This window comes from Helicoverpa armigera, chromosome 5 (genome assembly GCF_030705265.1).
Source record: "Helicoverpa armigera isolate CAAS_96S chromosome 5, ASM3070526v1, whole genome shotgun sequence".
Taxonomy (NCBI): Eukaryota; Metazoa; Arthropoda; class Insecta; order Lepidoptera; family Noctuidae; genus Helicoverpa; species Helicoverpa armigera.
The window spans coordinates 6,508,010-6,532,541 of NC_087124.1; the positions used below are offsets into that span (position 1 = coordinate 6,508,010).

General features: G+C 37.1%; 1 protein-coding gene across 1 annotated transcript in view; it reads left to right on the top strand.

The window, feature by feature from the left end:
* Positions 1-24,532, top strand: part of LOC110370165 (ATP-binding cassette sub-family C member 4) — a 34,891-nt gene that overhangs the window by 7,360 nt on the left and 2,999 nt on the right. The window contains exons 5-23 of the mRNA XM_064034822.1: positions 9,906-10,110; positions 11,252-11,474; positions 12,663-12,819; positions 13,163-13,365; positions 13,747-13,971; positions 14,823-14,994; positions 15,705-15,847; positions 16,245-16,397; positions 16,878-17,071; positions 17,959-18,156; positions 18,663-18,862; positions 19,591-19,757; positions 20,827-21,053; positions 21,423-21,573; positions 22,182-22,308; positions 22,739-22,842; positions 23,018-23,135; positions 23,641-23,880; positions 24,312-24,498. Of these exons, the coding sequence (XP_063890892.1) occupies positions 9,906-10,110; positions 11,252-11,474; positions 12,663-12,819; positions 13,163-13,365; positions 13,747-13,971; positions 14,823-14,994; positions 15,705-15,847; positions 16,245-16,397; positions 16,878-17,071; positions 17,959-18,156; positions 18,663-18,862; positions 19,591-19,757; positions 20,827-21,053; positions 21,423-21,573; positions 22,182-22,308; positions 22,739-22,842; positions 23,018-23,135; positions 23,641-23,880; positions 24,312-24,498 (3,394 nt within the window). The remainder of the gene's footprint in view (positions 1-9,905; positions 10,111-11,251; positions 11,475-12,662; positions 12,820-13,162; positions 13,366-13,746; positions 13,972-14,822; positions 14,995-15,704; positions 15,848-16,244; positions 16,398-16,877; positions 17,072-17,958; positions 18,157-18,662; positions 18,863-19,590; positions 19,758-20,826; positions 21,054-21,422; positions 21,574-22,181; positions 22,309-22,738; positions 22,843-23,017; positions 23,136-23,640; positions 23,881-24,311; positions 24,499-24,532) is intronic.

The window sequence follows — 24,532 nt, forward strand, 5'->3', positions numbered from 1 at the left end:
ATATATTAAGATTAAACAGTACATTTTTTTTATTAAGATATATACGTGGTTATAATTAAATTATTTTTTTTTTATGAAGATATATACGTGTGTGTAAATTATAATTTAATTAGAACCACATATAATTTAATTAGAATTAAATATTTAAATTATAATTTAATTATAACCACGTATATATCTTAATAAAAAAAAAATACTGTTTAATCTTATTTTAAGTTACTTAAACCAATGTTGAGAAGAATTATTTTTATTTTTTAAAGTGAATTTTAAATGATGATAATGTTGACTTTTAATAATTAAGTTTATTGTTAAATAAAGAAATTGATCTAATACAATCTTTCTTTATTAATTCTTAAAAAAATCACCCCTATATTCCTTTTCTAAGCTACTGGACGCGAACTGGACCATGGGTGGACGCGAATTGGATTTTGTGGACGCAAACTGGGTAAAACGCCTAATTTTGAGGTTTATCGATTTAAATAGAAAACGTAAGATATTTCTAATACAACTGAAAGTTAATCTTAAAATAGAGTATATAAGGAATACATTACACAAATTTGACATGGAAATGAGTGCTGGAGCATTTTTATTATCGCCGTCAAACTTGCCAACTGCACTAAATGGTCGCCAACAGGCGAAATGACCCTAATAGTATAGTAATATAAAAAGTCATGTTCGATTTCCTGTATTTGTGTTGTTTGACAGAAGGCATTAACATTGATAAGATAAGAACTTCGATCAATATGCAGCGTTTCGATCTAAACTTTACTTTAAAGCTTACTTTGTTGGCTAAGTAATACGTGCTATGTTTTAAAACCTGGTACTTTTAATGGCATATTCACAATTATCACGATATGTGTGAACTATTTAGCGTAAATGATCTTCGAGGGGTATTTGTTCACGTTTCCCAGAATACTTCATGACTCAGGAAGTCTTACTGAAAACTCGATTTCTATCCGATTCAGACAATACAATAGGACTCGCGAGAAACCAATAAAGCCAGTAGGTACTCGTTAAAAGTTATGGCACAATTTAATTAGTTTTATCTTCTAGTGACATAGGTATTTAATAGGTACGGTACGATGCCATACCTATGCCATATACAATAAGGAAACTCATCTATGTTTACTTTAAATATTTCTAGTGTCATGTTTGCCAGATCCCGGCAAATTTTGAGTCATACTTAATTCAAAATATGCCCAGTCATGAGCAGCCCTCAGCTTGGTATCACTTGCAAAACATAATACCGTCGTAATAATATTACCGATTTGTTTATATTAAAAGGTGATTAACACTATGAATCAAATGTTTTTCATCTTTTTGTGCAATAATACTCATAATATTCGAGAGATAAATAAGGTGAAAATGTTGCGAGATTATTGACTTCATTATTGTTTATTTTTGTGGCATATCACAGACCCTAGGACCTTTCGAATGTGCATCGAACGTGACTTCAGAAACGTGACGTCTCTCGAATTTGAGTTTCTTAGAGATGTACCTAGGTACAAACTGTATATTTGACCAAAGTACCATCGCCCTTGGGTAAAAATATGACATGATCGAGGTCAGAAGCAGCTTTCAACTACGATTTTTAGTTTCCGAACGGTATTATTTCATATTAGTATTCCAAAAGCTACTAGCTGTGCCGACGATAGAACGTGCTTAGATAAAGGCTCGTCTATCTGTTATAAACAAATTCATGTATGTTAAAATGATCCGAAACTTGTAGTAAAAATCTACGGCTGTGTGTAAAGTCGGTATTTCATGGCCTTCAAAATATACCTAAGTGATAAATATTCAGTATTTCCGCATCGTCATTGCATCACAACTCTTTGACACACTTGCTAAAATCCCAAACAGATGTTTGAGAAATCAGTTAGTGTTAGCGGAATCGGATTTTCCTGCTAATGATGTCCGTTTTACTTAAAAACTTGATACACTAAGGATATTTTAATCTTCTAATATTAGGTACTACGATATGGGAAACTCGTAACCAGCCGTACCATGCACGGCTGTCGCGTCCTAATTTGCTTATAAACTTCAAAAAAAGATTTTCGGATGTGAACTCCCACTCAGTATTTATTTATGCAAAGATTTGCATATTAAAAATAGTTAGAATAAATTAGCTTTTAACTTAGCCTTTGATAAGAGCTACAAACATGAGTGATCATATGACATCGATGTTCAACGAGGAAATGCCTCACCTATGTACTGTAGTACCTTGTATTGTGTCGAGGTCCGTGCTGTACTCGGCCGTCGCCACGGTGACGTAAAAATTCAACAATCGTCATGCCAAGTCACTGTAAGAGCGATCGCACACTGCCATGCTATTTCATTTACGGCACGATCTATTATCGCGTTAATTTTATAGCACATTCTCAGCATGAAATTATTTTTGCACCTATGAAGTTTATCAATATTTTCTCCACGTCGAATGAATTCATCAGCACACTTTTGTAATTCTTTACATAAAAAATTAAGATTCAGTATTTTTTTTTTTGACAATTTAGTAAATAATATAATATTTAATTTGAAACATAATAGAAAAACGTGATAATGGTATGACAATAAATAGGCGTAATGGTATTATCGCAGTGCATGCACTGTACGACGTACGTTCTATCATAGGAATTCACACATGGTATTTAGCGTTTATTACAATAAATGCGACAATACAGTTATAATTGCCTTCCTCATAATTCACTATATATTCGCATAAATATCTAATCAAACGCATGACTTGGAAAAATATCCTAAAATAGCAATTTGACGACTACTTATCGCAAATGAGCGGAAATCGATACCCCTAATACTGTTCTATGTATAGAACTCTGATGAAATCAAGGATAGACTTATACAGGTGAAAATAATACATGACGTAAGTATTATGTTTCTAAGAAACAATGTGACCAAAGTAATTGGATGGTAACCCTAAAAGTGAGAAACCTTATATGATTAATGTCCCTAAAGGAGCTTGCGTAACAAATTAATTTTCCTCCAATTTCTTGTTAGAAGATTGTATTATACACATGAGCATGATGGACGGTTGTACGAGGACAGCCATTAACCGGGGATTACTTTACACGGGTAATGGAGGCGAACACGTAAACATACAATGATAAATATAATAAGAAAAACGTCCAGCTGTGAGACGATTTGTATGGAGCGGCATTGACTTGCTATTGTCGGCATGACTACCTAATTAACATGTATGACACTTTTTTTTACGCAGTCTTAGTAATGTTCCTACGTCCATTGTAGCATGATTGTGGCGTGTTTAAGCATCTAAGTAACACCTCGATTTAGATATTCATTAAAAATGAACGGAGTAAAAATCTCTAAACTTTGAAATGAATAATGAATCAAAATTTCTTAATTTTCAAGTATGGTGCGCTAACAGTCAGAATTTCAGACATAGGGAATTACGGCTTAGTTATAAAATTAAATTAAATTTGTGCATATACAAAGTTACTAATGAAGCATCTACATGTGTACCTACTTTTGTTTTCTAAACACGTGCAGAAGAGTTCCTCGACATAATGCGTGACCGACTTTGTTGTTCAAATAGATTGGACAATTACCAGCAATATGATTCAACTGGCTTGGGATTCTGCAGCCCTGTTTCGCCAATCGGAACCAATTTATTAATTACCATGTGACAATGTTTTTATAGTTTTTCATTAACATAAATCATCGTTTAAAACGAGTAGTCACGATTTCTGGGAAAATACCTCATCTAAATGACTTATCATGTCTCCTACGCGATTCTTAACTGCCTGATTCAGGTATTTATTGCTTGAAGGTCAAGTAACGTAGGAAGATAGATTTCAGGTTAAACGCCTGCCGTAATAAGTATAGGCTACTGGCAAACAACATAGCCTGTAGACGTCACCGTTGTTTGTTCGTGACCTCGGCATTGTGATGTCTGCCGTATTATCTAACACGTCGGACGGTAAGTCAAAAGACGCCAGCCAAACAGGTCATTAATCCTTCGACCGTTAGCGGATTCATCCATTCGCGCATCGTAGGGTCATTTCGCCTGTTCGCGACCATCGCCCAGTTCGCGTCCATTTTGCCGATCTCCTTTAAAAAAACTTCGAAAACAAGATAATTAACACACCAATCAAACGAAAGATCATTACCGCTAATACGTTAATGTATAAGAGGCACGCACAGATAGACAAAAGTTCTGTGCGTCCAACCAATCCTTTTAGAAAAAATAATTAGTCTAGGCTCTTCAACAAGAAAGCGCAAACACGTTGAATTTTAGATAAAAATTAGTGTGCAGCGGCGTGTTTGATGGTAAGTTTTATATTGTTTTATGTGAATTTTAGGATAGATAGCTATTTCTACAGTTTAATGATGAATAAAGGTATAATGTTTTTTTATGAATTTGGTAATGTTTTTTATATTTAACGAATAAAATAAGGTGGACGCGAATTACTACATCGAATTTTACAAAACTTCCATTTTGCGTCCACAATGGACGCGAACTAAAACTATCCTCTATACTAATAAACCAAATTGCGTCCACTGTTTTCGTTAAATACTTGCTTATATAAAATAATTAAAACATGGGTACTGTTTAATATATTAAGATTAAACAGTAAATTTTTAATTTTTTTTTGTTATTTTAAATTAAAAATCAACATTATCATCATTTAAAATTCACTTTAAAAAAATAAAGAAAATTTTTCTCAACATTGGTTTAAGTAACTTAAAATTAGGCAATTAATTTTGCAACTTGAAAAATAAACAGTAATCAGTTCTGTTAATTTTACCCTAAAATCACAGGGAAAGACCCGCGTTGATTATAGTAAGTTTTTGGCCATATTAAATTAACAAAACAATATAACAATTTTGTGTAAACATACAACTAAAAGAATTGTTGAGTCAATAAATTATCAGACAAGGCATATTCTTTGAATATTTTTTTTATCGATTTATTCTTCTCTCGAATATCATTTAATGCTTTCTTTAAGTCTTCTTCTGTGTATGTTGTCTTTTCCTTCTTTTTTCCTGTATCCGAAGAACTTATCTTAAATGAAATTACTTAATATATTAAGATTAAACAGTACATTTTTTTTATTAAGATATATACGTGGTTATAATTAAATTATTTTTTTTTTATGAAGATATATACGTGTGTGTAAATTATAATTTAATTAGAACCACATATAATTTAATTAGAATTAAATATTTAAATTATAATTTAATTATAACCACGTATATATCTTAATAAAAAAACTACTAATCTTATTTTAAGTTACTTAAACCAATGTTGAGAAGAATTATTTTTATTTTTTAAAGTGAATTTTAAATGATGATAATGTTGACTTTTAATAATTAAGTTTATTGTTAAATAAAGAAATTGATCTAATACAATCTTTCTTTATTAATTCTTAAAAAAATCACCCCTATATTCCTTTTCTAAGCTACTGGACGCGAACTGGACCATGGGTGGACGCGAATTGGATTTTGTGGACGCAAACTGGGTAAAACGCCTAATTTTGAGGTTTATCGATTTAAATAGAAAACGTAAGATATTTCTAATACAACTGAAAGTTAATCTTAAAATAGAGTATATAAGGAATACATTACACAAATTTGACATGGAAATGAGTGCTGGAGCATTTTTATTATCGCCGTCAAACTTGCCAACTGCACTAAATGGTCGCCAACAGGCGAAATGACCCTACTTCGATAACATGCAATCTATTATTTGTTTTGACTGACTGTATTGCACAATTACTTACTAATAATTTACGAAAAATTCTGAAATTGTACTACTTTTGGTAGATTACTTACCTAGCTTTTTCAAAACATTTTGAGACTCGATTGTTCCATCTATTGGTGCCGAAGTCCAATTTATTATGGGAACTTTAAATCAGATTGTATAAGCAACTTTGTTGCCCTTTTGCAACAGATATAAATTGTTCCAAAAATAACTAAAGATTTCCACTATTACGTACGCCGTCTTCGTAATATGAAAACCACGACACTTGCCAATTCCCATTGATCGATACGTTAATGTTTCTTCTCACACTAGACTCACAAGACAATGCTTTTCTTTACGTTTTATTATATGACGAAATAATCGAATATTTATATAATAACGACATTGTTATTCAACCTTTCTCTATTTACGTTTCAGAGGACTTAGTTACTTAGCATATTGCATTTCATTGTAACACGTGTAAATTTTAATAAAGAAGCTATTCTGTGCAATTTGCCAAAAATTGCAAGTTAAAGGTAGCTTCATACTTTACGTCTAATTCAAGGCCAGGAGACAACAGAAAGCAAGTCAGTCGAAGCAGAAAGTGACTAATCGATAATTAGTTAGAACCAAACTAAAAATAAATCTATTGATCTTTCTTGCGTGACTATAATAAGAATTATTTGGCAAACTGAATCCGTATTACAATAATTTAATATTCAATGATTTACTTGTGTTCATACATTTAACTAGGTATCTAATACGACTGAAAGCAGAATAGTAACAAACACGTGCTGTCGTCTGCCTATGCCGTTCCTTAGTAACTTTGGAAAACCACAACAAATAGTTAGACGGAGTTTGTGAGTGTCTCAATGCTCAATAAATTAGCGAATGGCCCATTAAATGGCAACCATTAAACATCCAGTAGTGCCCTGGTGATGGCTTTTCTAAAAAGTTTCTAATTAAAATGGTTCTAAGAAAAATAACTGTCTTAGCAAAAAAAAAAAATTAGTGGTGACCATGTCGCCGTGAATGATTAAGAACTAAGCAAATGGACTTCGTACTTTATACTTAGCTCCATGACTTTTCATAATTTATTTATGTTAAATAGTTAAATATATTCTCACAGTTCCTGATTTATTGACAACCTTTGATCCTATAGTACTATAGGCTCTTGAATGAGTCCAAAGTTCCAACATAAATATAATTTTATGTTTCCTAATGTGATGAAAATATTTGAAAAGGGATACATAATTTTATGAAATTAATATTTACTAAACTTTTAGAGTTCGGTGAAAATAAAACTACTTTATTACTACACCACGTATAAGACAGCTACAATTATTCTAAGTAAGCCATCATAACGTAAATATTAATATACACAAGACACAATGGCGAATGCATATTGTCTATGATTACACCACAGAGGTTGAAAAGGCGGTAAACCCTAGTTGACACAGTTGCGAAACGCTACAGTTTATTCAGCATTGTAATAAATGATTCAGAGGCGCGACCTACTGCGTTATCTGTTTGATCATTAAGAGCTTGTATTACGCGATGAGAAGCGTCGATGCAATTCCACACTGTCTACAATCAATGTGCCTTCCTGTGTACTTCGGACCAGCCGGCTTATTGTCATGTATTAAATGTTTGTGACTAATGCTTGGCGCTAATATGCGCCACGTTCCAGCTATTTGAAGCACAGCTGCGGTTTTCCGCGCGCTTTTTGGTTATCGCGTTCCTTTGTTTGTTGAATGTTTACTTTCATATTTAGATCGGAAAAGTTATTGTTTATTGAATTTTTTTTTTGAGTGACGTCAAGACCTGACAAGAAATGCTTAGAGACACACCACTTTATTTAATTTATTTCAGAACGTAGAACCTATATACATAAGTTGTATGACTATCGAAATATCTATTATCTAATTTGAAGAAGTTAATTTCAAAATCGGCTGAATAAGTAAATTATAAGCAAACACTACAAATTGTTAAGATTCCAAGAAAATAAATGCAATAGTTCACTAAACTTAGAATTTGCAAATCTATGAAAATAATAACAACAAAACATTAATTACATAAGTATTATTATGTTGATCAAACAATTCTGAAATGTTATTCAAACATAGATAAATTAATGTGTAACATAAGTTTATAAGTATGTACTTTTTATCTGTTGAATAGATACATGATGATATTTGACAGACAGTATAAAGAGTTATCATTATTATGACTATTATACAGTAGTGTATCACACACTATCTTAAAATCTTTTCCGATAAGATAACCATTTGTATTGCATCTGAAGCAATCTGTGCACTTATCGACAAATACGTCGATGATTGATGTAACAATAACGACTACTTATCATTTAAGTATCAATAAATAGTCAAACATTACATTGACACTTGATTTATTAACATTGTATACCTCACTTTGTATGTACCTACGACAAAAGATAAACACGTATCGTTAAATAATAATATTATATACTGTTTTATTTGATCTCTGTCTGCGTATCGTCAAAATGTCTGGTCATTAAATAGACACTTTATTGACTGTTATAACATAATTCGCAATTTTAATGCCACACTAAATATGGCATTTATTGGAACCGGAACATACCGGCTAATAAATGCAAAAAAAAATGACGATACGGTAAGAAAAAAAAACTAGCATGGCAATAACCTTGTCTGCAGCCAACATTTCTGATATAAATTATGCATAATTACAGTACACTAATCCTTAGGGCATGTTTACTTTTGTAGAAATATATAATGAAATTCTAGGTTAAAGTAAGAATGTTAGAGAGATTTTTTAGTAGGTATCCTATTATCCTAAACTTTTGTTTCCTTCCTTAATCTCCCTTTGTCCTCCAGAATCCACCAACCACGTATGTTGGGCTCGTTCATCGGCTACTTCGGGCAATCGTCTCGCACAAACATGAGTTACCGTCTCCTAGCCCTGCAAGAACAGGTGGCCACTGCCTTCAATACCACCGACAAGTGAGACTTGAGCTCTCGTAGAAACAAAACGTACTTACATAGTTGTTTGTACTTAGATTAGAACGTACTTTACAACAATAACTAAGTACTTACTATAGTATTATACAGCTTAGTTTATTCAGAATTGTAAAGGTGGAAAACCGTTTTATTAGTTCAATATTTAATATTGTTTTTGTATTTAGATAAGTGTAGTCTGTTCCACTTTTACGTCCGGTGCTGATTGTTAGAATAGTAAACGTATTCGTAGAGTTAGGATAAAATTCATTTTGCATAGAATTAATGTCGATTTTGGAGATAAATTTTGAACGGAAATTATTCATTTTAGTGTCGCATCTGCGAAGTTGTGTCTGGATAGTATTTTTAGATTTTACGTTAAATAATTATCAATATTTGCATAAAAGAAACAGTCGTTAATATCAGAATATTTAGTTACGATACCGGTTAGTTACATAATTTTATCAGATGTTAACATTCTAGTTTGGTGCATTTTTAATTAATACGCGACGGAGATTGTTTTTCGGCTAGGCTTTTGATGAGGTCAGCCTTTAAGCCTGATAACAAATATCCTTGAATCGTTTGGCTGTTCTTGAGAATTAACGGTAACACGTGACTGACTTACTACATTATTAATTAATACGGACAGGATATTCATGATATTTACTACTTCTCACCGAAAGATAACATCTTATCGCAAGATCAAAATTTTAAATACTTCCTTATAGAACTGTAGTCTGTAGAGTTCGCCTAGTAATTTATTTATGGAGTAGAAGACCCCGTCTATCAATATTTGCATTTATTAGATCCTTATCTTTTAGTAATATTTTTTTATTCTAGCTCTACATACAAATACTATCAATCACTCAATTATTAATAGTTACAAAACTGTGTCGAGTGTGATTCATAGTTTACTGCACTATATGTATATAGTACCGCATTTACTACTAAACTTTGCACTGGAAAAATAAATACGTATATGTTGTTTGTTTGTGTCAAACCTAATCACAGTACCTAAACCTATGTTTTAGGTATTCTACAACGAAGTGTAAAAAAATGACCTAATCCACTCAGTGGTGTAGCCACAGGAATCATTTTTCGGTTTCATATTTTACATGACATGGTGAAGTGCAGGCATATCGGATGTTATGGACGAAAGCTTGTATATAACAAAATTGAAATTCTGATGGCAGGATTGCTCAGCCGGTGTTCCTGGGCAAGCTGGTGGAGTTCTACAGCGCAGGCCACACGATGCAGCGAGAGGAAGCGTACATGTATGCCGGGGCTGTGGTCCTGTGTTCAGCTCTCAACGTGTTCGTGGTGCACCCTTACATGATGGCCATCCTACACATGGGCATGAAGTTCCGAGTCGCTTGCTGCTCACTTATTTATAGAAAGGTAAGGAAATTGTTCAGTTTTTGTGTTGTAAATAAATAAATCATGTGTACTTAAGTATTCGACGTTTTAGTGGCTTATTTTTTTCTTTATTGACATTCTTAGACTATCTAAAACAATCTAAAGCACTTTTTGTCGAAATACCATTGTTTCTCTCATTGTTATCACTCATTATTAATTTCCTTGAAATATTCTGAAGGTCTTAGAAAACAATTTTAGATCATCACTATCTAGATCACAGTTTTTTTTACGTCCCAAAGAATTTTTTTGTGCAACTTTCCTTTGTTTTATAGAAGGTCTTATAAGAAACAAAGGCAGGCAATAGATTAGTGTAAACAAAATGTAAACCCCATTAGGTAGAGTTAAAAAGCTGATCTATACCACAATACTATTAAAACTTCCACAGATTTCAAAGTATTTGCAAGTAGGCTAAATATATATTTAGATTAAATTTTCCTTACATCAGCCGATACCGATATAAATAGTTTCGGTTTTACATGGCAGATCTTCACCTTGAGACTTTGTAGTTCGCTGGGCGTTTAATTATCGTCACCTTGACATTGCCTCATACGAAGCGTCACTCTTGTATTCTTTACATAAATCATTATTATGCATGAAAAATCTGAGTGATTGCGGTTTTATCTGGAAATTATAACATAATCTCGTATGTTTATTTTTGCTCGCCTATTAAACTTGGTTAGCGTGTCAGTGTTATCAAGTCATGTAATTGATTTTAGTGGATGAGTATACTATTCATAGTCAAGTTATTCAATTTACATTTCATGAATGTCAAAGTTACATAATATGTGTAAATTGTAGAAGCAGTGATGCGGGAATTTCCTTATTGTGTACTAGCTCATTTATATCTTATATGACACGCTTGCATAGCTCGGCAAATATTATGAGTTTGTGTAACTCTAGGGTTTTCGTTGGCAATCGTTGGTATCTACACAGTAGAAAGTAACATTGTTTTATCTATGCTATAATATTATAAAGATAATAGGCTATGTTTTTTAAAGAACGCAGGTAGCTCCCGTTAGTAAATATTGAAACTACGTTTATAAGTTAGCATTCTAAGTAGTAATATCAACACACAATTTCATACGAAAAAAATTGTGCTTATGTTTTATTCTTTTTTTTACAGTCACTAAGGCTATCAAAAACAGCGCTAGGCGAGACAACAGTGGGCCAAGTAGTGAACCTCCTTTCAAATGACGTGAACAGATTCGACGTGGCTATAATCTTCTTGCATTACCTGTGGATCGGGCCGCTAGCCACTGTCATCATCACGTACTTCATGTGGGTTGAGATCAGCTGGGCGGCGGTTGTTGGAGTCGGCTTCATGTTGGCTTTCATACCTTTGCAAGGTTGGTACACAACGTTCATTCAGTTTTAGAACAGAATTGCCTGGTTGGAGCTTATGTGTTGAAGAAAAAATGTAATGTAAACTTTACGTTACACATATAACAGTTATGTTAGTTTCTACCATACATCTAGACCGGTTCTGTATATCGCGCCTGTGTAAGACGTATAGCAGAATTACATATAGTGGTCCCAGTAATGCAATAACTCTTGACTAAAGTTTTGTTTAGAAGTTAAGACGAAGATTGCCTAAAATAAATATCGGTTTACAGGATGTTTACATATTTTTGACACTTGACATATCTCAGTAAGCAATCCCCATCCTCTACCATCCGTGAAACTGGTCGCTTTCTGTGTGCACTATTTAAATGTTTACTCACGTGCAGTAAGAAATAGGTCACTATATGAACTATTTTTGATAAGTTTGTTTTTTTTACTAGCTGGCTGCTTATATTGATGCTATTTTGTTTTGCTCAAACTTATTCGATGATGAAGATACTTTGTTATTAGATTAAAGATTAAATTCGCAGCAGAGTTCGAAAAATTATGTTGTTTTTAATTCTTTAATTGAAATATTTTATCAAAGGGAGTTACCGAAGACATAAATTACTCTATTCAGGTTGCTGCTACCAAAATGTCCTTCGGGTATGACAGTCTTAACGACTAAATTATACGGATTTTATTGCACTCGTAAACGAGAATGGGAATAATGCCTCCGAAGACACGCTCCTCGTGACCAAAACAATCTTATTAAGTCTTGTTTGTTTGTGTCTTATTTTGCATGGGTTTGCGTCCATATTCCATACAACAACCTAAATAAAGTTATTTTAAATTCGGATTTGTTTTTCAACATATTTATAACTGCTTTAAGAAGATACAATGTTGACAATAAGTCTGGTGCATTGTCTGGTCTGACCGATTTTCTTACCATGAATGATCTTGGTTCATTCTGGTTTCTGTGTTTCGGATGGCACGTTAAACTGTAGGTCCCGGCTGTTATTGAACATCCTTGGCAGTCGTTACGGGTAGTCTGACACCAGTCTAACCAAGGAGTATCGGGTTGCCCGGGTAACTGGGTTGAGGAGGAACCCAACATAGTTTGGGAAAAGGCTCGGAGGATGATGATGAATGATCTTGGTTCATTCTTGTCTTGTTTAAATGAAATGGTCCTAACAAATGTTTTCTTCCAACAGCATATTTGGGCAAGCGCACATCAGTACTTCGGTTGAAGACTGCGCTAAGAACAGATGAACGTGTGCGCCTCATGAATGAAATCTTATCAGGAATCCAGGTCATTAAGATGTATACTTGGGAAAAGCCCTTCGCGGACCTAGTTGCTAAGGCCAGAAAGTAAGTACAACACTTTCATCATCCGTTTTAAGTATAGTTATAGGCACGAATCTTGAGCTCTGACCTACATCTGCGCAGAAGTGATTTATTATCAAAGAACCAATCCCGAGTGACGGCTATGACGCGATGCACTGCGGGCCAATCACCGCTTTAGCTGGCCCCCGCGCCTCACTTCATACCACAAAAGGTTCCTTAAAGATACATTGTGTTTTAAGTTTTTCAAGAAATTTCAAATAGTTTTTCTTTTAATTTGCTTTTCTTTTTGTAAGAAATTGTCTTCCTCTTGCATATCTAATATATTCCACAACTCCTGAGCATAGCTAACTATAAAAAAAACTTACAGGCGTGAAATAAAGCAGATCCGTGCCACATCCTACATTCGAGGCGTGTTAACATCATTCATAATGTTCACGACTCGCATCTGCCTGTTCTGCTCGATCCTCGCGTACGTGCTCGCGTACAACGTCATCAGCGCGAAACAGGTGTTCGTCGTCACCAGCTTCTATAATATACTGAGGCAGACCATGACTGTGTTCTTCCCGCAAGGTAAGTGTTTGAAGATCTACTTAGCTCTTCTCTTGTTTCATCATTTAGATAAGGTCTTAAGTGACGTTGTGTTCCTGCAAAAAATTGTTCCTTTCTTTCTAAAAAAAATTGTAGTGTTTTAAATAATTTCTTATTTCTATACGCTTTATTTTTTAACCGACTTCCCAAAAAGGAAGAGGTTCTCAACTCGTCGGAATCTCTATTTTTTGTTCTACACAAAAAGTGAATTTTTAGAATAGGTTTTATCACTTCTATTTATTAGACGCTTATTTTATACATTTTGAATAGGTTTTTATCACTCCTATTTTTAAAAGTTAGTTTGTGCAAAACACTTCTACACGCCTACATAACATACAATAAAATTCACATTTCCGTCGCCAGGCATAGCTCAAGTAGCAGAAGCAACGATATCAATAAAGAGGTTACAAAACTTCATGCTTTACGAAGACACAAGCAAGCCAGTGCCCGGCCTCGCTGAGATACAAACCTCCACTAAACCCAAGGAGGTTCGCAAGGTGGAAGTCGAAGAAGTTCACAAAGGCGACTCAGCTGAGCCTAAGCTTGAGCCTATCGTGCCCACCAAGGAAGAAGAAGCTAAAGGCAATGGTGAGTTACTGCAATATATACCATACTGCTCACTAATAAGGTGGAGATTGGCTTAATTTTGTGTCGTCAAGATTGGCCTATGGTCCACCTCGTCAGTCAGTTGTTTTTAGGAATTGGGTTGTTCTAAGATAATATTTACATAACAGTAATACTATCTTTTTTCTGTTATTGTGCCAAGATAAACTCGAAGCAGAAGCTACGGCGCATTTCTTATCTTAGTCAACCGAATAAACAAACTACTACTAAACAAATGTTTTCTTTTTTAAGATTGTATAATATTATTTGAGGTCTGTAAACAATGATTTATTATTTATTCCACATTATATACTATGTATGTACTAATTTGTTCTCTAGAGGCTCCGAAACTATTGAACCGATTTGAAAAATTCTTTCACTCGGAAAATTTACTATCCTTGAATAACATGGCCAATATTTTATCCCTGAACGGATATAGATGATTTATCCTTAACTAGCTTTCCGCCCGCGGCTTCGCCCGCGTGGAATTCGGTTATATTGGACACACAGCGCCATCTACAATCCATCCATCAAGCAAACAATATTTTTGTTTTCCCTCGGGAATATCTATTTTTTTCGGGATAAAAAGTACCCTATTATTTAATCCGGACTTCTAACTTTACGTCTGCGAAATTTCAAAGCAATCGGTTCAGTAGTTACGGCGTGAAAGCGGAACAAACAAACAAACTCACTTTCCCATTTATAATATTAGTAAGGATTTATGCGTAAATGCAACGCTCTCTCTAATTTATCATCAGCCTTTTTATCGCCCTACTGCCAGGCACAGGCCTCTCACAAAGGAAAGTAATAAGCGTTAATCTGTAATAACATTGCAGGTAACGCCACACTCGCGCCTCTAGAATCTGGTGAAGACGAAGACCATGAACTGGCCGCACGCGTAGAGGAGGACGCTCGAGGGGTCAGACTTAAACACGCCACCGCCAAGTGGGTCGTCTCGCATCCTGAGAATACTCTCACGGATCTCTCACTCACTATCAAGCCTGGCAAGTAAGTGTAACAATCATTTCATTCATCATCATCAGCGTTTTTATTGTCCCATTGCTGGGTACGGGCACAAGGAGAAGGATTGATCACCACGCTTGCTCAATGCGTTTCCTCGAGATGTTTTCCTTCACCTTTCAAGCAGCCATTGGTGTCCAAGATATACTTAGAAAAGTTGCATTGGTACTTGCCTGACCTGGAATCGAACCGAAACTCTCTACTTGAGAGGTTGCTGTTTTACCACTACTTTAATTTAATTTCATTCGTTTACATGTAATCTGTCAAAAAACTACATAATACAGAAACACAATAGGTTTTTGGAAGAACAGTGGACCGAAGCCCCACATTTTCGGACAGTTAATAAAACTTTTTCCCTCTCTAGTTATATAAGGAATTCGTAATTGCCATGATGTAATCTGAATTTTCTAAGGTTTTGTACGAAAATAAACTCCCCTTGTTACGAAACGTATATTATGAAAACTTCGAGCATGGTTTATGTATTTGGCACTCCAGACTTCGTTCCGAATCTAACAAAGTTTCAACCTTACTACATAATAAGTTTTCACCAAGGTAAATTCCCTTTTTGTAACAAGCCACACTAATAGCGTGGACTGGTAAGTATGTGGGCCTACATTGCATTCCTTTATGATAAGATCTAAGTTACAAACATTTGAAGTTCGCGAAGACATATTCAAATATGGCATGTTGTTGACCAGGATCATCGCCGTGATTGGTCAAGTCGGAGCGGGCAAGTCGTCACTGCTGCACGTGTTACTAAAAGAATTACCGCTGCTGTCAGGATCGGTGCACGTCGGGGGTAACGTCTCGTACGCCAGTCAGGAACCGTGGCTTTTTGCAGGTAAATATTCAATTCCCATACATACAGATGCTATGATACACTGTTATCCCACCATCCATGATAGACCAAATTTTTGACAGATTGGTCATGATCTGACAAGATACTCGAACGCCTTAGTTCTAGTAACTGATCGTTTCGATCACCCTTACCGTATGTAACCTGACCTAGAAGAAGGCGCCTAACCTACCAGCCTAACCGCATCTCTACTCTTCATCCGTGGTAATCGGTGTTATGACCTTAAAGTTCTTCGGATCAAAGTTCAAAATGCAAACTCTTATAAATGTGTTGTTTTTCCAAATTTTATGTGACTCCTGGTAATCTCAATTTTAGTTATCAACTATGCTGTGAAGTATAATGCAACCGTCAATAATATTTTTTACATTTATTTGTTCCACAGGCAGCGTCCGTCAGAACATCTTGTTCGGGCAGCCCATGGACAGGCCGCGGTACAACACAGTGGTGCGGCGATGTGCACTCGACAGGGACTTTGCTCTGTTCCCGCACGGCGACAAGACTATCGTCGGAGAGAGAGGAGTCAGTCTCAGTGGAGGTGAGGAAACTAGCTCTAGAATAAATAGGTAAAATGGTGGGTTCGGTAAAATATGTACATGTGTACACTTTCTACCAACTCTAAGCTTTCAATTATGGCTGTGTTTGTGTCTGTAACGCTGAGTTAAGGCAATACAGTATTATCGACCAATGACATATATGATCCACTTTGTCGAAGCGTTTGATATTTCAAAGCAATAAATTAGACTTACAATAAAAAATAAACAAAACAATAAATTAGAAAAGACTGCTTTCTGTACCATCATGCTGAATTCCGACCTTATCCATATTAGGCTCTATAAAAAATTGGTTAAGGTGGATCATTGGTCGATAGTACATTTTCCTAACCAAAAATTGTTGATAGGACAGAAGACCTTTACTTTGACAGGCATTCCTACCTTACCATAAACCAAATTCTGCAATTTGCTATAACAGCATGTGGAATGCACAAATCGCTTTAATATGCCATTGAATTTCCCAGGTCAGCGCGCCCGCATCTCCCTAGCCCGCGCAGTATACAAACGCGCCGACATCTACCTACTGGACGACCCGCTGTCGGCGGTAGACGCGCACGTGGGCCGGCACCTGTTCGAGTCGTGCCTCATCGGGTACCTGCGGAACACCACGCGCATACTTGTTACTCATCAGCTGCAGTTCCTTAGAGATGTTGATCAGGTAACTAATTATTTATTTATTACATTTTAAATAAGGCTTACAGACTAACGGAAAAATTATATAATGATTATAATATTATCAAATAGCTATTTACACCCTTACTCCACACATAATACACAAAAACACACACTCCACACATAACTAGGCATTTTGCCACAAAAAAAAATAGATAGAAGAAAACAGATATGAATATTTTTATTGTTTTTGAAAAGTGATGGGCTTGATCAGTCTTGGTCACAGGTTTTTTTTTATTGTAGTTGTGTATTTCTTATGCTACTGCTCCACCTGCTCCACCTGCGTCTTAACGCGTTAAATTTTGGCATTACGCAGATGTGGCCAACGTTTTAATGTCAATTTATACTAATGGCAATATAAATAGCATTAAACGTTAAGCGATAACTCGGGTGTCGGTTTTTTGGACGCATCAAAGGGTTTTAGTGCGTAGCTTGTAGCGCTAAGTGATGTTGGCTACATTAATGCCATCTCATTGCACGCATGCAAGGACGAGTGTAGATACTTTGTTTAAGTTGTAACTGCATTTTACGAGCACGATAATGGAATGGTCAAATGAGAAAGCTTTAGTTTTTAGAATTATTTTGTGTGTCTGAGTTTAATCTCTTTAATGTATGTTAACGCGTTACTTCATGAGGGATTAACTCTTTGCGTAAGTGTAGCCAACACGCATTTTTAATGCTATAAGTAACGTGTAGTTGGCCATTGACATTAACGTTAACGCTAACGCAGATGGAGCAGGAGCATTAACGATAACCATATATTCCGTGTCTAATACCATCATTCGAACTTGGTACAATATTTGACTGTTTAGTCTTCATCTTGTCGTCTAAACGTGTAATCAAAAAACTGAACTAAAACTGTTCTTTGACCAGATAATAATATTGAAGAACGGCACAATAGCCGCGGCCGGTAACTTCGATACCCTGAGCGCGTCGGGTCTGGACTTCGCGACGCTGCTGGCTCGCGACCCGGAGGAAGAGAAGCCCGCAGTCGACCCCAACGCTTCGGAAGCCGATACTGATTCTGTACTACACGGCAGTTTCAGGAAACGACAGATGAGCATACATTCAGTAAGTATAGCTATATTCATTTATTGAATTGTCTGGTATCAACTCGAATGCACGAAAATTTTCTTTCTTTGTTGGAAAGTCATCAAATGACCCCTCCCGCTGTGGGTGCAGCGTGAAGGAATGTTAGACTCAAATTCTATCATGCTCTTCTTTAGCCCTTTATGTACCGGGTGTTCGATAGCTTAGCGGAGAGTACCAATTAAAGCAATAGTTTTTACATATGGACTATAATATTACTCAAGAACAAATATAATAATCGACGTAGCACAATACCGTGGAGATGCGAAGTGGCGTCGCTTGCGGTTCGCAGCGCTCGCGAGCCGTGCCCGCGCCGCCCGCTCTCTCGCCTCTTCCCTGCATAGACCCGGCATTGTAATGCGCACCTCCAGTCGCGAGCAGCGATTGTTATGCATAGACACAGGGTCTACCTCTGTGGTCGCCTTTTTTTACATAGGACGTAGCTGTCTTCTTCTGTGTAGTATATTCATTGATTTTTTACTTATCAGGTGAGTTCAGTGGACAACTTAACGGCGACGGCGCCGCCGGAGGGCGAGGCGGAGACGCGCAGCTCGGGCGCGGTGGGCGGGCGCGTGTACGGCGCGTACCTGCGCGCGGCCGGCCACGCCTGCCTCGTGCTGCTCATGCTGCTCGTGGCCACGCTCGCGCAGCTGCTCGGCTCCGCCTCCGACTGGTGGACCAGCTACTGGTGAGTGTCAGCAGGGTGTACGGCGCGTACCTGCGCGCGGCCGGCCACGCCTGCCTCGTGCTGCTCATGCTGCTCGTGGCCACGCTCGCGCAGCTGCTCGGCTCCGCCTCCGACTGGTGGACCAGCTACTGGTGAGTGTCAGCAGGGTGTACGGCGCGTACCTGCGCGCGGCCGGCCACGCCTGCCTCGTGCTGCTCATGCTGCTCGTGGCCACGCTCGCGCAGCTGCTCGGCTCCGCCTCCGACTGGTGGACCAGCTACTGGTGAGTGTCAGCAGGGTGTACGGCGCGTACCTGCGCGCGGCCGGCCACGCCTGCCTCGTGCTGCTCATGCTGCTCGTGGCCACGCTCGCGCAGCTGCTCGGCTCCGCCTCCGACTGGTGGACCAGCTACTGGTGAGCCACTGCGCACCTAGTACCGCCTTACAAATAACTATATTCCATTTGAGTACGCACTTACTGAACTACGAAGATTTTTTGATCCGGAAAGGTGATTTATCTATCGCCAAAATCTAGCGCTGGAACTCTCTCGTGTCGGGTCGCAGCATTATGCTGAGCGAGGGCCGTATTGCGCGTTTTAAGACGCATATTGTTCCCTATTTTCTATTATGTATATTTTTCAAGGGTATGTATGTGCCTTTACACGTGCAATGAAACTTATTTTCTTTCTTTCTATTTCACGCCTTCGACTTGCATAACTCATGTCTCCTTATTCTTACGTCGTCTTACAGGGTAATTCTAGAAGAAACGCATCCTATACAGAAGCTATCGGAGTTAGGCACCACGAACGGCACTTACGCTCTGCAGGCCGCCCACAACCTGACCACCGGACTCATTGAGAACACGTACTACGAGTCCGCTGGACTGAGCCGATATGATTGCATATATATTTATACAGGTGGGATTTTAGTTACTTTAATACGTAAACGTTCTTGGAGTTTTGCACTTTTTAAACCCTAATTTCGTTTTGGTTCACTGGCCAAATTTTAGTTTTTTTTTATTTAACGACTCACTAGTAAAACTAATATTTAAAAAAACAGCAATAACAATGCTTGAATGATGAAGAGTGAGATCAGAGTGGTTACACCTAATTTACACTCCATGCAATGCACATAGGGGTATTTTGCATTTTTAGCCGGGCGAAACTATTAGTTCGGGTTTTTCTGCTGTAAAGTAGATAGGACTTACTAATATTTACAGAAAACCATTGAGAAGGCCTTAATTCAAAAGTGAGTATTATGGGCTGATACGATGATAAAATAAAGGAATATTCATGATTTGGAGAAGGTTGTATTGGCTAACTAATTAGATAAAAATCATATTGAACAGGTATTCTCTACTTAAATGTTTGTAGTTAGAGCTCCTTGGTATGCCTAAAACAATAAATAAGCGTGTTAAAAAGAAAACATTTAATAATTTGCTTGAAAATAATGGTTAATTGTTTTTAGTTTACACCAGCAGTAACGTCTAAGTTCTGTCAAAAGTAGCAAAAAGTAGCACCTAATGTGTGTAATATCTATCATCTGACAGTGTTTGTAATACGTTACAACAGAAATCATTAGCCGGAAGCGCTCGGAAGATATGGATCTGTATTATTATTATAACCCATAGTAGTTTTGGTTAAATAGCTCACAATAAAAAAGTTCTGAGGTTTCAAACACGGTACGTTTTTAATGTAGTCAGAAACTGACGCGAGTGCATGTCATAATGATCAAGTTCCGAGAGGTTTGTGGCTGGATGGCGTGGGAGTAGGAGCCTGAAAATGGTCGGATTTTGTTCAGTAGTTACCTGGCTTTCTAACAAGCATTAAATTTTTCTTTTCTGTTGAAGTTTGTTTTTCTAGTTTCGCCCGGCTAGAAATGCAAAATACCCCTATGTGCAATGTGCAAATTACGTAGTTATCTATCATAAACAATATATTTTTCCTAAGGTCAAGCACACTATCTTAAACAATGTTCCTATTCCAGGCATGGTGATAGCCTTAGTGGCGGTCTCCCTGCTCCGTTCCTTCATGTTCTTCTCGATGGCGATGCGAGCGTCCACCCGGCTGCACAACAACATGTTCTCGTCCATCACGCGGGCACCCATGCGCTTCTTCCACGTCAACCCGTCGGGCAGGATACTGAACAGATTCTCTAAGGATATGGGCGCTGTTGATGAAGTGTTGCCTTCTGCGTTATTGGATGTTCTACAGGTGAGGAAATATTGATTTGAAGGAAATATCCTATTCGGAGAGTGGAAAAAATATTACCGACTCTGACTGAAGGAGGACTTCTGACTTGGATTTTATGTATCTTAAATCCATGTTCCTCTATTTGCAGGTAAATCTTTATATGATATAGTTTTTCTGGCAAATTTTATATCATTAACAGTCTATCGTTTCATGTTTCCATTATTGACTGTTCACGTTATGATGTTACTAAAGAAATTTGTCTTTGTATCTTTTTATTTGTTTGGCAAAGTCACTCAAAAATTTCCACAATTTCCCGACTTTCAACCTTATAAACTCAACAATAAGATCGAAATCTCAAACCCGTCAAACAACAAAATATTTTTTTTCCAGATCGGGCTCTCTCTAATCGGTATCGTAGTAGTAGTGGCAGTAGTGAACTACTGGTTACTGGTGCCAACAGTAGCTATCGGCTTCGTGTTCTACGGCCTGCGCATCTTCTACCTGTCCTCCTCGCGCAGCATCAAGCGCCTCGAGGGTGTGAGTGAGTCATCTCTGACGCATAGCGCGACCATTTCTTTAGACTAACCAGCCAGCTACATTTGTTGCTTACGACCTTTTTGTTCCAAATTTAAAATGGATTCTTTTTTTTCTTGAAGGAGGTTTAAATGCATATGACGTTAATATTGTCTTTGTTAACTAATTTTAGAACAAAAGGGCCCAAAGCACAAGTAATTTTTACTAATATCAATTTAAATTAGCCACAGTCATTGAGTCATCGGTTCATGTAGTGTAGTGTTAATGTTAAAATATTATTTCATTGCTAAGCGTTTCAAAACTTAACTTGAATGTCTTTGATCAAGTTCGACGGCATGGAAATCATTCTTTTTTTCAAGCAAATAATGAGACATATCTACTATGCATAAAGTGTCAAATTCATTCCATCGCTGTAAAAACGCTTTCACAATAGCGGATTTTGCCAGGCATAAACTCTCGGTTCGACTTTAATTACGCGTGGCGCATTCGGGCGTCACTGTTCAAAACAGTTGTCAACAGAAGTTTAGGCGCACGGTTATACACGAAAAAATCCGCTAGTTTGAAAGCGGTCCAAATCGTACGTACGTATAATACAGTGGTTCATTCACTCCACAGCTCGCAGCCCGGTGTTCTCTCACCTGAACGCTTCACTACAGGGTATTACAACTATCCGCGCTTTCGGAGCGCAAGAGGCTCTTATCAGGGAGTTCGACAATCATCAGGACCTGCATAGTTCAGCTTGGTAAGTGCTATGTACATATATCTTTATGATTCATTCTCCTTATTATGTCGTTAGGCCTTGGTACATCTTACAGGGCTGTGGGATTGTTCGAAGGAAAACCGCGGCCCTGGTTCACAAAGGGCTCAAGTAGGAACATAGTGGGTTTTAGTCAGTAAGAATCTGACACTCCCTCACGCTGCACCCACAATGGGGAGGCTGAAATGGATGACTTCGGTTTAAACAATTTTATTTCCTTAGATTTCAAATTATTATATAAGATTCGAATTATTACATATATTGATTTGCCTCAAAAAGCCTCTTAGTACCTACTTACATGATCGTCCGAAGAAGGATGTTAAGCATGTCAGAGTAATAACCATATTAAACTAATGCGTTGCTTTGATACTGTAAAATTAATAAACATCTTGTTAAACTTCATTTTTACTTGCAGGTATCTATTCATTGCCAGCTCAAGAGCGTTCGGGTTCTGGTTGGACCTGGTATGCGTTATTTACATCGCCATGGTAACGATGAGCTTCCTCGTCTTCGGACAAAGTAAGTCTACAACCTGTTTCAATATAAAAAATAATACAATACAAAACTTATCCCTAACATTCTTAGAACATTTCTATTCCTACTTCATTGAAATGATTTCTATTTCTAAAAATGTGTACCTATTCCACAAACATTATTTACCTTTTCAAACTATTAATTACTCTCTGTTTTCCAGACGAATATGGCGGTAACGTCGGCTTAGCCATAACACAAGCTATGGGCCTAACAGGAATGTTCCAATGGGGAATGCGTCAGTCCACTGAACTAGAAAACCAAATGACCAGTGTTGAAAGGTAAGCTTTCCTATCTGTGAACTTTATATAATTATGTACAAAAATAACTTGACGCATTTGAAGATAGAAAGAAAGAAAGAAAAAAAATCCATTTTTCACACAAATGACGCAAGAGACAACAAATAAAATAAATAAGGGACAAAACAATAAATGAACATAAAAAGAAAAAAAACGCTGCAGTTGCGTCACTCATGCGTGAAAGGGATAGCTGTTTGCATGTGCAATATAATTTCTAGGAACAAAATTGTCTACTGCGCCGAGAATCGGTTAAATTCAGGTTTCACTGGTTACCGATAAATTGTCAGTTAGTTATCTGATAGTTAATGCTATCTGCCGGAGAAAGACTGCTTATAATTTCTGCCAGATATTGCTACCAGAGATCAGTGAAACCAAAAGTAAAGATATAACTATAACTGACCATCAGTCTCACGCAGAGTTACTACGGACTATGTGTAAAATCTTTTTCATATTACAATGTTCTTTAACCGCCATACTTTTTCTGCAGAATACAAGAATATTCAAACATAGAATCGGAGCCACCCCTTCAGTCGGAGCCGGACAAGAAGCCGCCGCCATCGTGGCCGGAGTCGGGCCGCATCGAGTTCCGTCACGTGTGCCTGTACTACACGCCGTCCGACCCGCCCGTGTTGAACGATCTCAGCTTCGTGGTCGAGCCAAGAGCTAAAGTCGGCATTGTCGGCAGAACTGGTGCTGGCAAGTCCTCGCTTATTAATGCGCTGTTTAGGTAAGTTTGCCTTTATCTGTCATACAGCTTTCATATTATTTGACTATTGTATTGACTTAGAAACATTTTCGAGAGATCGCTTTGTTTAATGTTAAAAGAAAATGTATCAATGTTCATACATAACAGTAGTTTTTAATTTTATTTTAATTTCAAAGATTCCATAGCATAATATAAAATGGATGTTATAAATAATGTACATAACAATATGGTCCGGCTCAATGTGCAACCAAACAAACACTCACCACTTTATTATGAAACTGTATCTTAAAAAAACGCCCATTGATATAAAATTTCTATTTTATGCAACTTTGTTATTTATTGCATTCTTTTGCTGTGTCCTTGTAGGATCAATTATGGTACCTACCTTTAAGCCTCTTCAATATCTATTCCAATATGAAATGCAAATAAATATTTGAATATGTTTTCCACAGGCTAGCAACAATCGAAGGCGAGATCATAATCGACGGGCGTGAGACGTCGAAGCTGGGCCTGCACGAGCTGCGCAGTCAGCTGTCCATCATCCCGCAGGAGCCCGTGCTGTTCTCCGGCACCATGCGCCACAACCTCGACCCCTTCGACGAGTACCCCGACCAGGTGCTCTGGAGGGCGTTGGAAGAGGTATGCTATTTACTTATACTTTAGAACAATACAA